This window comes from Ambystoma mexicanum, chromosome 2p (assembly GCF_040938575.1).
Source record: "Ambystoma mexicanum isolate Mex_15411 chromosome 2p, UKY_AmexF1_1, whole genome shotgun sequence".
Taxonomy (NCBI): domain Eukaryota; kingdom Metazoa; phylum Chordata; class Amphibia; order Caudata; family Ambystomatidae; genus Ambystoma; species Ambystoma mexicanum.
This window is the reverse complement of record NC_090923.1, coordinates 808534935-808550780: the sequence shown is the minus strand read 5'-3', so window position 1 is coordinate 808550780 and position 15846 is coordinate 808534935. Positions and strand designations below refer to the sequence as shown.

The window sequence follows — 15846 nt, the reverse complement described above, 5'->3', positions numbered from 1 at the left end:
CCTAATGTCAAGCAAAAGAGCTGGGGGTCTCTAAGGTAGAAGGGAATTAGCACAGACATGAGAATTCTCCCCAACACGGTGCATGGTATAAATCCCACTAACATAACATAGACCTGCATTGGGGACTTCTCAACCATCGGATTTAAGCTGCATTTTAAAGCAGCTTTAATTCTATCAACAAAGGTCCTGCTGGAATTCCCTGGACTCTTGAACAAGTTTACAACCTTGTGGGGACAGATTTCTGAAGGTTGTAGATTTCTAAAATGTTATTCATAACCTGTAAATTGTAGACCTTGTCTTTGCTCGACTTTTCTATAAACAATACATTTTTACAAATATTATTTCGGATTTTCTGTTCCTTGTGTGCTTACTGTACCTTTGAACCATTCATCTCCTACAGAGTTTGCCTTGCCTACTTGTTATGCAGAATTACATGCGGTACCCTCTGGGACCACCACATACAATTAGGACCACAGGTGTAAGCTAAACCAACTTTTGGTATAAGTCTGTAATGCACAGTTTTTGGTAGCGAGCTGAGCAGCCAGGCTTATCTCAAGAGGGAATGTGAGCAGTAAAAGGATGTTACACAGAGGTCTTACAATCACAGTGGTTCAAGTAGACACTTGCACTGAAGGTTTCTTGGTAAAACACTTATTAGTCATTTAGAAAACATTAACTAGAAGGAGGCAACTTAATATTATACACAAACGCACTTCAATACTGAACCAATAAGTATCTGAGTAAATTAGGCTCCCTTGAAATAGGAGCAAAACGGCATTTAAGTTACTTAAAATGGGAGTAAAAAGGCGCAAGTTAATAAAATAGATCACAAATATTTTCTTAGGCAGTGCAAATAGTGTTCACTAGAGGACTCTATTCAGTTCAATAGGCCTAGGCCAAAGTCAATGGACTAGCGTCTTGGCTAGGAAAGAGCAGTTCTTGTAAACGGTAAAGTCGTTTCCAAAGTTCTCAGAAGTAGTTTGTACGAAAAAGAATCCTATGTTGGGTCACAAGCTGATAAGGCCTGCAAGTTCTGAAAGTTTCACCACGTAAGGCAAGTTCTCTCAATCAGGGTGGCACAGTACCTTCATATGAAGAAAAGATGCAGCTAAAGACATTGGTTCCTGCAGATCTCACTGTTCCTGAGCATCAGTCGTGGGGACAAGAGGGAGGATGTTGTGGGACTCCTGCACTGCATGGGGACTGGTCAAACAAGCTGTCAAAATGGAAGGTCTTTGGTTCGAGTAGCTGTCGAGCACACAAGCTGGGTATCCTTCCGCCTGGTTAATCCTAACCAGCTACGAGAATGGTATCCAGGTGGCTTATGAGTTGATTGGTCCCACCAACTCAAATGAAGTCCTTGAAGGGGCTTCTCTGTCGATGAATTTGGCAATTCGGACCTGCAGTATGGCTTCACCGGGCAAACCAACGGTCCAGGAGTTGCAGCAGCCGTCCTCTTCCAGCTGTCTTCGGTTCTTTTGTTCCAGTGGACGACTCTGCTTTCCAGTCCAAGAGACTCGCCTTTTAAACCGTTTTCTCACTTTAATTTCAGCCTAGCTGTCACTCACCCAGCATGGTGGCTGTCCTTGCCGGACAGTCAGCCAGCCTATCACGCCAGAGTGCATTTGGGTCTCCTAGGAGACTAAGCACAGGGGGTTTCGTTCACCTCCCTCACTTTCTGCCCACCCCAGACACTCAGGAGCCAGAGGCGGTCTTCAGTCCTGAAGCCTGCCAAAGGCGTAAGAACAAAGGGACCAAACCTGGTTTGGCACGCAGACACAAACTCTAGAAGGACCTTTCCAAAAAGAAACTGCTAAAAAAGACCAGGACCCGTTTAAACAAAGTGGCTTAAGACGCCATCTTGAAAAACATGGTTCCCGCAATTTTTATCTAACGGTGTTTGCGGTCGGGAAAAAGCATGGTAGTTAATTGTAAAACCACTGCCTCCAGCCATTTCGATAGGAAAGGGTAGCATTTGACTGCTACATGAGTTTCTAGACACAGGGGATATTGGGTAACCCCTCCAGCACTCTATAGGAAGATAGTGTGTGCTGGATCTAGGAATTTAAAGAGAGCAGTACAGTCAATTTAGCATTGCATTTTCTGGGAAAGAGTAGGTTATCCCAGAGAAGGTATTTAAACCTTTTTGGAACTCTAAACGACATCCTTGTGTCACTGCACTCAGGGTGCTGTGTGAAAAAATAAAAAAGATGATGCCTATGGAGTCGTTTAAAACTCCATAACCAAATGACATAAACACAGACAACAGAATGAAAAAGTTCAAAGCCCCAAAGTTTAGCAAAAGAGTTGAAGGCTCTAAGGTAGAGAGGAATTGATACATTTTGAGAATTCTCCCTAACTACTCAACCATGCTACCAATTGGACTGTTAGGCAGGATTGTATGCAGTACCCTTTGGGTGCATTACAACAACCCTGACCTCCTGGCAATGAGAACCCAACCTTTGGTATACGTCTGACCTACACAGGTTGTTAGTGTGGTCGAGTAGGCAGGCTTATCTCAAGAGGGGTCAATGTGAGCAATAGGGTTGTAACGGTTTCACAGTGACAGTTATTCAAATAAACACACTCATGGTTTCCTTTCTGGGGGGTAAAGGTAAAGACACAGAGTCGGAGGTAAGAAGAGTCTCTCGGGGAGCCAGGACAGCCAATGTTAGTTGAAAAAAGTCTAGAGGAGCTAAATATCATCTTTGCAGGTAAGTAAAAAGTCTTGCACAATGTTTGTAGAAAATAGAACACTTGAAGGGCCACACACTGGGAGGCTTCTGAGGGGCAACACTTTAGCAACTCTGCAAGGTAACCAAGACGGGTCTCAACTCGGAGCAAGTAAGGCTACACAACGAGGTACGTTTTCTTAGACTTTACAGTACCTCTGGTTAGAAGAAATAGTTCCAGCTGGCTTCTGTTCTTGTACAGCTCTGCAGATCCTGTTGTTCCTGGGCACTCTGCGCTGCAATGGGACAGTCAGCGGCAGCAATGGGAGCAACCTTCAATTCAGCGGTCCTTCAGTGTTTCAGCTCCACATGTCTGACAGCAAATAGCAACACTGTGGTTCTCGGGTACCACTTCAGACTTTCCTTGCTTCTGGGGTCCAGCACTCTCTTGAGGTGGCTCAGGCTTGGTCAGTCCTGCATCAGGAAAGTCTGGGGGATCTTCCTAGTGCTCGGGTCAGACTTAAAAGCAACGCACACAATCTGGTGTTCCTCTCCCAGGCTCTTCGGTTCCAGCAGCAGCAGTGGAAATGCAACCAGCTTCGAGAAGATGTCCAGACTGGTTTACTTTGGAGTTGATAGGGCTTCTTTAGTTGAGGCGAATTCAGAGCTTCAGCGCAGCAGCAGGGCTTCACCGGGCAAACCAACGGTCCAGGAGTTGCAGCGGCCGTCTCTTCCAAGTTCTTCTTCGGATTCCATCATCCAGTGGTCGACTCTGCCTTCCAAGCCAAAAACCCTTGCCTTTTTTATGACGGTTTCTCCAGCCTACCTCTCAGTCACACAGCATGGTGGCTGTTCATGCCGAACAGCCAGCTGGCCAATCACCTTTGTATGCATTCCTGTAACCAAGGGGATTAATCACAGGAGGTTTCGGGCACCTCCCTCACTGCCTGCCCCTGCCAGACCTACTGGAGCCAGAGGCGGGCTTCACTCGTGAATCCCGCAAAGACAAAAGGGACCAAACCGGGTTTGGCGCGCAGAGTTAATCTCAAGAAGGACCTTTCCAATAAAAAATGTCTAAAAAGGAAGACCGGGGCCATTTTGACAAAATGGGCACCCATGGGCGCCTTACTGAGGCTGCGAACGCAGCCCGCGGTAAAAACACAATGGTAATAAAAAGTAAACCACTGCCACCAGCCATTAATTGTAGAAAGGGTAACGTAAAAATGTTACATGAGAAACTAGACAAAGGGGATAGTAAGTAACCCCTCCAGCACCCTATGGTAAGATAGTGTGTGCTGGGTCTAGGAAGTTATAATGGTAAGTAAAGTCAATTTCGCTTTACTACTCTTGCAAACAGTTTCACCAAGAAAAGGTATTTAAACCTTTGGGAAATCTAAGCGACTTCACTGTGCCACTGCACTGAAGGTGCTGTGTGACACAATGTAAATATGAAGCCTATGGAGTTTGTTAGACTCCAAAGTCAAAAGAGAAACAGAGAATAAATCACATTAAAATTACATGAGAGATAAAAGTCCAGCAAAATGAGCTAGGGGTCTCTAAGGTAGAAGGGAATTAGCACATTTCTGAGAATTCTCCCTAACAGAAACAGAGTATAAATCGCAGAAAAAATACATGAGAGAGTGGGGGAAAAAGGTCTCGCCCTCTCCAGGTTAGAAATTAAAGTCCTAAAGTCCAGCAAAAGAGCTAGGGGTCTCTAAGGTAGAGAGGAATTAGCAATTTGTGTTCTCCCTAACATGGACTAATATCACAGCTTCCAAAATACCTGGGATTTCTTGTACCCAAAAAACCTGGGATTTCTTGTACCCAAAAAACCTGGGATTTCTTGTACCCAAAAAACCTGGGATTTCTTGTACCACAAGCAGGTATCACCCCACCCCTTTCTTGCCTAAGTGAATCTTTTTTGCTGTTGAAATGGCTGTTCTCTGAAATACTGTGAAAGATTTAATTGTAGTGTCATAGATCCAATGTGAACCCGTTAATAAAGCAAATAACCTTTTCTCTCAGCTCTGCCTGATGAGGGTGCAGAAACACCAGTGAAGCGGCGCAGAGTAACAGCAGAGATGGAGGGCAAATACGTCATCAACATGCCAAAAGGTACCACACCAAGAACTAAGCGAATTCTGGAACAACAGGCAGCACAAGGTATCTGGTTGCCAACTGTCTTTCGCATGAGGTTCAGCTGATAGAGAGATTGTGCATTCCATCAGGAGTCAATTAACACACGAGAATGGATTGGAGTGGACTAATTCTAGATCATTCATTCAAGTGCCTTTAAAACCCCTTTGTACTTAACACTTGTTTATTTCTATTTTTAAAACTGTTTATTTACATTTTGACAGAGCAAGAATAACAATAACAGGAGAATATATAAATTGTAAACCATGTTCTGTAGGACTGGGTAAACCATGTATGTTTCAAGTAAGAAGGGAAGCAAAGCGACAACCCTTTTGTTAGTTTTCCAGCACCAAACAAAGGTTTGGCATTTGGGTGATGCTAACCTAGTGGTTTTGCAAGTGCCTTTCATACTTTGGCCTAAAAAAATCTTGCTGGGTTTAGCGTAGGCTAAGCAGCAGTAAGACTTTGACTTGGGCTCTCCAGGTGAGTGGGTACAGTTAACCACAAAGTTGGCAGGTATCGTAAGGTCCACACAGATGTATAAAAAGGTAACCCTAGTACACACTAAGCTGTTAGACAAGAATTAGTGCAGTCCAACTGGTGAGGACTACACAAGATGTATCTCTTGGTTTTGGGTAACCCACCTTTTAATATAGCATGTACTACACAAGTTGGTAGTGTGACTGAGCAGCCAGGCTCATCTTAAGAGGGTTAATGTGAGCTGTAGAGCTGTACAATCGAAATAAGGAAGTACAACTAGCCAAATAACACTAATGTTTATTCATAATAAACACAAGGTTTAAATAAGAATTCTTTAAAAGTGTTAACTGCTAGTAACATTCAATCAAAGTTTGGATTCGGTTTTCAAAAGACTATAAAAGTTGGTAATTTTCGTATTCTAACACATTTTCCAGCACACGGAGTGACTTCAGCAAAGGTCAGTATTGCACTTTTCAGTTATTGAGTTGTTTAAGGAAGGAAAGTTTAGAATAAGATTTCGAACATACTTTCAACAGTTTGTAAAACAATTACAATCCCCTAAAGGGAGGCTGTTAAACTTTTACCCCAGCAATAATAGTATACACAATTATAACCTATGAGGGAACATGTACTGCTAAAGCCAGTAGGTTCAGAGGAGTGCCTTTAGGGAGCTAGGACAGCCAAAGTCAATGGACAAAGTCAATAGTTCAGATGCACTTCTTAGATGGTCTTAGCGAGTTCAGAAGAAATGACAGTAACTCAAGCGAGCTATTTTGTAGAAAGCTCAAGCTGTTAGGTCAGTGCAGGTGAGTTGAGATCAACTCTAAAAAGTACTTTGCAAGATAGGAAGCACAACTTATGGCTAAAAGGTGAACACCCCAAGCCCCACAGTACCTGTGATTCGAAAAAAAGAATTTCTAGCTGAATTCCACCTTGCTAATGCTTGGCAGACCCTGTTCCTGGACCTTGGTTGTGGTGACGAAAGGGAGGACGTCTGGCAGGCTCCTGTGGCAGTACTCTGGAGAGTGACTCCTTAGCAATGGATTTACTTTGTTCCAGCGGCACTTCTGTATTTTCGTGCCTTTTCCTCAGCGGCAAATGAAGAATGAAAACTCTGGTTGGGAGAAGCTTGCTCTCTCAATCCTGGACTCTGGTAAGGGGACTCTGGATCAAGTTGTCCTGCTTAGATGGGGTCCTCGGAATGCCCAGGTAGATCTGGACGGATTTGGACTTTGCAAGACAATGCACTCGTCAATGGTCACATGACCCCTGGTATTTAGCTTCTGCAGCTCTGGTGAGGCACAGCAAGTCGGGGATTGGGCCAAATGGAAGCTTGTCTTGAGGCCAATTGGTCCCACCAGCCCAAGGGAGGAAGTCCCGTGCGGGTCTTCAGTCGATTAAAATGCTGTCAGTACAGCTGCAGGGCTTCACTGATCACTTCCCGGTCTGGGAGGGTGCTGCTGGCGTCTCGTCACGTCTTCTTTTTCAGATTTTCTTTTCCAGTGGTCGACTCTCCTAGTCCCCATAACCTCTCCTTTTTGATGCGATTTTCCCATTCATTCACAGCCTATGCTGTCAATCGCACAGCAGGGTGTCTGTCCCTTCACGACAGCGAGCTGGACAGTAGGAACTGGTTTCACTCAGGCACAGAGCTAGAGACAAAAGACAGGAGTTTCGGGAACCTCCCTCACTTCTGCCTTTCCAGACATACTGGAGCCTGGGCGACCTTCAGGGCCGAAGGCCGCCTGCTTCAACTAGCGTAGTAAAAGCCCAGAAGAAACTAACAAACGGAAAATGGCGAAAACGGGGGGCATTCTGGGAAAATGGACACCCATGCGTGCTGTACAGCAGCTGAGGGTTCAGCCTGTGGTAAAAATCCACACTGGTAGTAACATTAAACCACTGCCACCAGCCATTTAAATGTATGTTGGTGTAACATAAATGTCACATGAGAAGTGGGATAAGGAATTTCTAAGTAACCCCCGAGCACTCTGCATAGGGTGGTGTGTGCTGGTCCCTCAAAGAGAAAGGTAAGAAAGGCGGGGATCATCTTACTATTCTTGGGAACGGTAGTTCACCCAAGAAAATGTATTTAAACATTCAGAGAAGTCCAAGGGACTTCTCACTGACAATGCACATAGGCTGCTGTGTGTCACTATACAAAAAGCAGATGCCTGTGGCGATTGTTAGACTCCATAAAACGGTGAAAATTCTCCCCAACACGTATGCAGTACTCTTTGGGTGAACTACAAAAACTCTGACTACATGTATAGGAAAGCCAACCTTTAGTATAAGCTTGTACTACACAGTTTTGGTAGCGTGTTGAGCAGCCAGGCTCATCGCAAGAGGGGTCAATGTGAGCTGTAGGGGAGTTAGAGATTCCCAGTGACAAGTATTCAATTAAACTCTTACACGCAAGTTTTCTTGAATAAACAATTATTAATTAATTGGTCAGATACAGTAAGTCGTCTTCAGAAGGGAGCAATATGAAAAAAGTAGCACACAAACACACTTCAGTACTATTTACTCTTCGTTTCTAAATCAGTAAAGACCCCTTTGGGATGGTCCACAGACACAATCTACACCCTCAGGTGATTTCAATAGTTTGGGTGCTGGGGACATTAATATCTTGCTGCTTGCATTTAGAATACTGTTAGAAGTTGGTAAAAGGAAAAGATGATTTGAACAACAAGAGACCACAAATATTCTTAAGCAGGCAAATACTTTTGGAACCTCTAAGCAGAGTACTTCAGTATAATAGGCTAAGCCAAAGTCTATGGGCAAAAGTCTTGTATAGGATGAAGCACGTCTGGTAGGTAAGTAGAACATTTGCACAATGTTTTTGAAGTCTTTGAAGAAGAGAAGAATCAAATGTAGGGCCACAAGCCGTTAGACTTGTGAGTGGTAGAAGATGCAAGCGACTCTACAGCAAGAGGTAAGATCTGACTTTTTACAATACCTTTTGTATTGAAGAAAGTGCAGCAGATGACTTCTGTTCCTGAGCAGCTCAGCAGATCTCACTGTTCCTGGGGCCTCAATCGCGGGGACAAGAGGGAGGACTTCTGGGGACTCCTGCACTGCAATGGGACGGTCACCGCTCGCAACCAGCAATCTTCAAATCGGTGGCTGTTCAGTGTTTCAGCTCCACTTTTGTACCGCAAATAACACCGCGGTTCCTGGCTTTCGAGATGGACTTTCCTTGCTTCTGGGGTCCTGCACTCGGAGGGGGCTCAGGCTCGGTCAGTCCTGCTTCCTGGGAGTCCGTAGGATCTACCTGAAGCTCCAGGCCAGCTTAATAGCAACGCACACAATCTAGTGTTCCTCTCCCTGGTTTCCCGCAGCAAATCTGTGGAAATTCAACCAGCCCCGGGAAGAATGTCCAGGTGGCTTACTTTGGAGTTGATTGGTCCCACCAACTCAAGGGGAGAAGTCATCCTTGCAGGGGCTTCTGTCGTTATGAATTTGGAGTTTCAGCACAGCAGCAGGGCTTCACCGGGCAAGCCAACGGTCCAGGAGTTGCAGCAGGCGTCCTCTTTAAGTTGTTCTTCGGTTCCTTCGTTCAGTGGTCGACTCTGCCTTCCAAGCCAAAAGCCTCGCCTTTTATTCAGTTCTCTTCCATTCATTCCAGCCTAGCTGTCAGTCACCCAGCAAGGGTGGCTGTCCTTGCTGGACAGTCAGCCGGCCAATCACTACAAGAGTGCATTTGGGTATCCTAGGGGACTATGCACAGGGAGTTTTGAGCACCTCTCACTTCCTACCCACCCCAGACACCCTGGAGCCAGAGGCGGGCTTCACTCGTGAAACCCGCCAAAGGCGAAGCGAACAATGGGACCAAACCTGGTTTGGCGCGCAGAGTAAATCTCAAGAACGACCTTTCCACAAAGAAATGGCAAAAAAGAACCAGGCCATGTTGACAAAAATGGAACCCTTGGGTGCTTTACTGCAGCTGCGAACGCAGCCTTTGGTAAATGCACACCACGGTAGTTAAAACAAAACCACTGCCACCAGCCATTTAGTGAAAAAAGGGTAACATAACAATGTTACATGAAAAGTGAGACAAAAGCGGATAGCAGGTAACCCCTCCAGCACCCTATTGTAAGCTAGTGTGTGCTGGGTTGAGAAAGTTACTAATGTAAGTAGTCAATTTCACTTTACTGCTCTGGGGAACAGTAGTTTATCCCAGAGAAGTTATTTAAACCTTTTGAAAATCTGAAACACTTTCCTGTGCCACTGCACTGAAGGTGCTGGGTGACACAATGTAAAAGATGATGCCTATGGAGTTTGTCATGCTCCATAACCAAAAGAAACGCACAGCTCAGAAATCACATTAAAATGCATGAGTGGGGAAATGGGGTCTCCCTCTCTCCATGTTTAAAAAAATCAAGTCCTCAAAATCCAGCAAAGTTGCTGGGGGTCTCTAAGGTGGAGGGAATTGGCACATTTCTGAGAATTCCCCCTAACAGTCCTAAAAAGGCTCTCACCTGGGTTGGGGGGTGTGGCCCAGTCCTGTACAGCTTGTACTTTACTAGGCAATGGCCTAAACTCTCCCCCTCCTACCTCATGACCAAGATGGACCACTTTTCTCTGACCACTTCGATATTTTCTGGCCTTTATGTTCAGATGGGCCTGTTCAAGAGCCTGCAAAACATGCCAGGTGATGATGGTCTTCCCAGTGGGGCTTGTTAGGTATGATTTGATGCAGTAACCATGTGGGAGACTACTCAGTCTTGTCCTCCTGGTATTGGGTAACCCACCTATTGATATAGGTCTGTAATGCACAAGTTGGTAGAGTGACTGAGCATTAGCTAAACCGAGCGATATGGTCCTCCTTGTTAGGGGCCGTGTGGGTGAGGACTAAAGGCCATCACAGAAAACGCAATCCCACAAAAACGGCTTCCTTCCTCTTACGCTAGGGGTTTGTCTATAACATCTGTCCACTACACAAACACGCTACCCATTCAATATATAGGTAGACGCACAAGGCCTTTAAAAAAATAACACATTTTAATGTCCAATCAATCTGTGGACACACCGTAATTGTATGTTCTTATTATAATATTCTCCTCCTCTTTGGCACATTTATTTCTCCCAAAGAAGAGGAGAATATTCTAATAAGAACGTAAAACTACGGTGTGTCCACAGATTGTTTAATTGCACAAACCTAATGGGTGATGTTTAGATGCATACTTAAACAATTGGTGAACAGAGGCACTTTTATGTGAACCATTAGGGTTTTTATATGTATTACTTGTGTTTTATAGTTTTTTATGTCTGTGATGGACATTAAAATGTGTTATTTTTTGAAAGGCCTTGTGTGTCTACCTATATAATGAATGGGTAGCCGTTTTTGTGGGATTGTGTTTTCTGTGAGTGACTGAGCAACCAGACCTAGCTCAAGAGGGGTAAAACTGTAGCATTGAAATCCTCAAATAAAAGTATCCAAAAAGTCTTGCACAAAGTTCGAGGGTTGTTGTAGAAAATCACTGTTGGGGCACAAGCTGTTACGCTTGTGAAAGTTAGAGCTGAAATGAACTCTAGATAAGAAGCTACTGCAAGTCTCAACTGAGAAGAGCAGAACTACAGACCATGAGATAAGTACCCCAAGTTGGCAAAGTACCTTTCGTCTTCGAAGAAAAGGATCCAGCTGGCTTATGTCTGGTTGCAGTGATGCAGGTCCTTTGTTCCTGAGCCTCAGTCGTGGGGCTAGGAGGGACGACATCTGGAGGAAACCTGCACTGCAGTTGGAAGGTTGGCGGCATGTACAGGCTCTTTTCGGATCAGCAGGACCTCACGGTCTCAGTGCTCGGTAAACGGCACCACTGCGGATGTCGGACACTGGTTGGGCTTCCTTCACTCTCAGTCCTGCACTCTGAGGAGACTGGAGCTTGGGTCGCCCTGCTTCTGGATGGTCCTCAGGGGACTCCTGGAGCTTTTTGCCAGCTTAAAGACATTGCACTCGACTACAGATTTCTCAACCCTTGGCACTCTGTTCCAGAAGTAGCAAAGAACTACAGCCAGTTGGAGAAGGTCTTCCAGCAAAGTTCGTCTCTGGGGTTAGTTGCTCCCGTTAACCCAAGGGAAGAAGTTGTCCTTACCGGAGCCTCTCTTGTCGAGTATAAAAGTTTCAGCACAGCAGCAGGGCTTCACCGGGCAGTTCAATGGTACAGGAGGATGCCACAAGCTTCTCTTCACGATTCCTTCTTCGGATGTTTCTTCCAGTGGTTGACTGTCTTCAGTCCAAGAAGCCTTGCCTTTTATGCAGGTTTCACCCATTCTTGCACAGCCTAGCTGTCACACAGCAGGGTGGCTGTCCTGGAAGGACAACCAATCAGGACTGGGTGTATTCAGGTTACCCTGGAGAGTGTTGGGGAGAATTCTCATTTCTGTGCTAATTCCTTTCAACCTTTGAGACCCACCAGCTCTTTTTTTGGACTTTAGTACTTTTAATTTTTATCCCGTACTGAGTGAGACCTTTTTCTCACTCTTGTATATTGATCTGATTTGGATTAACAGTTTCCTTTGTATTTGGAGTCTGACCTTCTCCATAGGCATCTACTTTTTGTATGGTGACACCCAGCACATTCCGTGCAGTGTCAGAGAAATCCTTTAGATTTCTCTTAAGGTTTAAATACCTTTCCTTGGGTGAACTGCAGTTCCCATGAATGGTAGAGTGAAATTGACTTAACTTTTTCCTATGTAGGTCTAGCACACCCCATCCTATATGGAGTGCTGGGGGGTTATTTAGTAGCCCCTTTTCCTACTTACTCATGTAACATTTTTTGTTACCCTCACTACTTTAAATGGCTGGTGGCAGTGGTTTAATTTTCCTACCATTGTGCTTTGCTATCGCAGGCTGAATCAGCTGCAGTATAGCACCCATGGGTGACCATTGTGTCAAAATGGCCCGGTTGTCTTTTTTGCAATTTCTTTTTTGAGAGGTCTTTCTTGGGTTTTACTCTGTGCCAAACCAGGTTTAAGCCCTTTGTTTGTTTTGCCTTTGGCAGGCTTCAGTACTGAAACCCACCTCTTGCTACAGTGTCTGGCAGGGCAGGAAGTGGGGGAGGTGCCTGAAACTCCCCTGTCCTTTCTCTTTAGGAATGGCTGAATGCACCCAGTCCTGATTGGCTGGCTGTCCTTCCAGGACAGCTACCCTGCTCTGTGAGGGACAGACTATGCTGGACTGAAGACAGTTGACCACTGGAAGAAACATCTGACGAAGCAATTGTGAAGAGAAGCTTGCTGCAACCTCCTGGACTGTTGAAATGCCCGGTGAAGCCCTGCTGCTGTGCTGAAACTCCTTTTCCTAATTGACAAGAGAAGCTCTTGAAGGGACGACTTCTTCCCTTGGGTTAGTGGGACCAACTAACCCTGAGACTCACTTTGCTGGAGGACCTTCCCCAACTTCCTGTACTACTTTGCTGCTGCTGGAACAGAGTGCCAGGGGTTTAGAAATCCATAGTCGAGTGCAAGGTCTGTAAGCCGGCTAAAAGCTCCAGGAGTCTCCATAGGACCCTTTTGAAGCAGGACAACCCAAGCTTGAGTCACCTCACCAGAGTGCTCGTCTCAAGGAGTGAAGGAAGCCCAATCCACATCCTATACAGACCTCGCGGACTCCTAGCTGACTTCCAAGAGCACCTCTCCCATCGACTCAGCAAAAACATTAAAAAGTCCTCCAAAATCCTTCTATTAGGAGACTTACATTTTAGGATACAATGATCCTAAGGATAAATCCGCCGCAACCCTAGCTAAAGAACTCGCAGGCTTGGGTTTCTCCCAAAGAGTCCTCACACCTACTCACTCCAAAGGCTGCACCCTTGACTTGGTCATGGATCACAACTGTGCATCCAACATTATCTCAAACACCGCCCTTCCTTGGACGGACCACACATGCATCGAATTCCTCATCCCCACCAACCCTAAACCTAAGACTCTCACCCACGCACCACCTGCCACAATAAGTTCTAAAAAAACTCCACGCAGACAACTTGCGTCCCCACCTCAAAAGCCCCTGCCTAGCACCACCTTTCTCTCAGGATCCAAATATACTATCAGCTATCTTCAATGATACTCTCACCGATGCCATAAACTCTATAGCCCCACTTGAAAGCAAGAAGGAAACAAAATCATTTCACTGCAACTCTTGTAGCTCAAAAGCGCCAGTCGCTAAAAAAACTGGCAAACTTATCCGAGTGATCTAAATAAGAGCATCTTCACAAATGGCCCTCCAATATAAAAAAAGCCATCTTAGCAGCAAAATCCAACTCCTTCAATGATAGTTCTTTAGCTTGGGAGTTGGCCTTTGAGATCCTATTTGCAATCTTTAATGAATTAGTTACTCCTCCGGCTACTGCTGACGATATAACTAAAGACAGCCTGGTGTGCCAGCATTCAGTCCGCCATGCTCAACAAAATAACTCTTCCAGAACAAAATCCAAAACAACTGCAAAGCCCTCCCAAACCACAAGACCAGCGTAGTAATCTCAATCACGCTCAATTCTCCTTCAGAAAAGTCACTGAACCTGAGGTCCTTAATCTCATCAAAAACCTCAAACCATCCCTCTGCAAAGCAGACATTTGCCCTCCCAAAATCAAGGAATGCGCCAATGACCTAGCACCCCTGATTACTGCATTCATTAACGCATCTTTCCAAACAGGAACTGTCCCAAACAATCTCAAGGAAGCCTGGGTGCGGCCACTTCTATATAAAAAAAAAGGCCACATTTGACCCAGCGCAACCCAACAACCACAGACCGATGAAGACAGTCCTGTTCCTCCTAAAAATCCTGGACAAAGCAGCTCACATCCAGATCCAATCACACATAGAAGCTAACTCCACACTAGGCAAAAGACAATCTGACTTCCGTGTTGGGCATGGAACAGAATCCGCCTTATTAGACCGAAAAAATCAAATCTCACAGATCATGGACAAAGGCAAACCTGCCTTGCTCCTCCTCCTCGATCTATCAGCTGCTTTTGTCCTGGTAGATCACCAAACACTCACCACCCACCTCACCCATGCAGCCCATTTCTCTAATCAAGCAGCTTCCTGGATCACTTTCTTCCTTGAAGGAAGAGCCATGAAGGTCTACTCCGACACAACTAACGCAGATCCTACCACTATAAACTGCAGTGTCCCCCAAGGATCTTGTACAGCCCCCACCCTCTATAACCTCTTCACAAAACCCCTCTTCACCTACTTGACTCCATGGGTGTTGCATATACAAACTATGCAGATGACACTAAAGTAATTTTACCCCCATCTGCACTCTATCACCAAGACGCCACGGCCCTTCACCATCTATGCCACTATCCAAGCTTGGATGGCAATCAATGGCCTCTGTCTTAACGGAGAGAAGAACTGAAATTCTTATCCTGGGCCAGGTAAACACATTATCGAAACTAATCCCCCAATACAACTTCAACACCGACAACCATCTCCGTATCATCCTCTGTCAAGACTCTAGGTGTTCACATTGATGCAAATCTATCGATGACCAAACAAGTCAGCGCGATAGCCTCTGCATCAGCGTTCAGCACCAAACTCATCAATGCCATTAAACCCTACTTATCCACCCCCAACCGCTTGGCCATAGCTAGAGCAACTATAGGAGCCACACTCAATTATTGCAACGCCCTTCTAGCTGGCACCTCCGCCAAAAACATTCACAGACTGCAAACCACACAAAACAATGCCCTCCGAGCCGCCATGAGCATCCAAAGAAGAGACCATATATCCCGCGCCAGACGTGAAGCCCGGTGGCTCCAGGTCAAAGACCGTATTACTCTGAAAATCCTCACCATCACTCACAGGTGCTTCAACAAAACCGCTCCAGCATACCGATCTGAAGCAATATCAAGGACCACATCAACTCGCCCCACCAGAGCTCAGTACACCAACCAGCTACACATACCATGCATAAAGAGAACCACAGCGGGAGGTCTAGGCTTCTCCTATATTGCACCAAAACTCTGGAACTCACTCCCTGCCATCCTTGGAGCTGAAACTTCCATCTCTGTCTTCCGCAACAACCTCAAGGCCACTCTCCTAACAAGTGGAGGACTGCCTCCTCCATTTCTGCCATGTGAATTGTAATATAACACAAATGTAATATAACTATATTGTAACCTGTGTATATACTGCTAATGACTATGTAACTAAGCTTTGTACTGTAACAAGTGCCACGATGTCCTCGGGCTGTTGTGCGCTATATAAATACGAATAAAACAAAAAAAAAACGGTGTCCAAGATCCTTGATAGTGCTGTTTACCGCTAGTTGAAACTGCAAAGTGCCACTGAATTGAAAAGAGCCCGTAGCTGCCGCCAACCTCCAAAAACTACTGTGCAGGTGTCTTCCTGACCACCTCCCTCTTGTCCCCATGACTGAGGCCCAGGAACGCAGTATCTGCAACACTGCAACCAAGACAGAAGCCAGCTGCATCCTCTTCTTTTAACCTAAGGTACTATTCTAACTATTGCATCTTTGTCTGTAGCTTGCTTTTCTCAGGTGAGACTTGCAGTAGCTGCTTTTGTGTAGTTGTTATACTTGTGAGCCGAGAC

General features: G+C 45.4%; 1 protein-coding gene across 3 annotated transcripts in view; it reads left to right on the top strand.

Moving 5' to 3' along the window:
* The window catches only part of C2PH19orf47 (chromosome 2p C19orf47 homolog), a 260110-nt gene that overhangs the window by 161086 nt on the left and 83178 nt on the right, over positions 1-15846 (top strand). For 2 of the 3 annotated variants that reach the window (XM_069644482.1, XM_069644481.1), the window contains exon 7: positions 4698-4835. In XM_069644482.1, the coding sequence (XP_069500583.1) occupies positions 4698-4835 (138 nt within the window). The remainder of the gene's footprint in view (positions 1-4697; positions 4836-15846) is intronic. The other variant, XM_069644483.1, reaches the window with a different exon arrangement.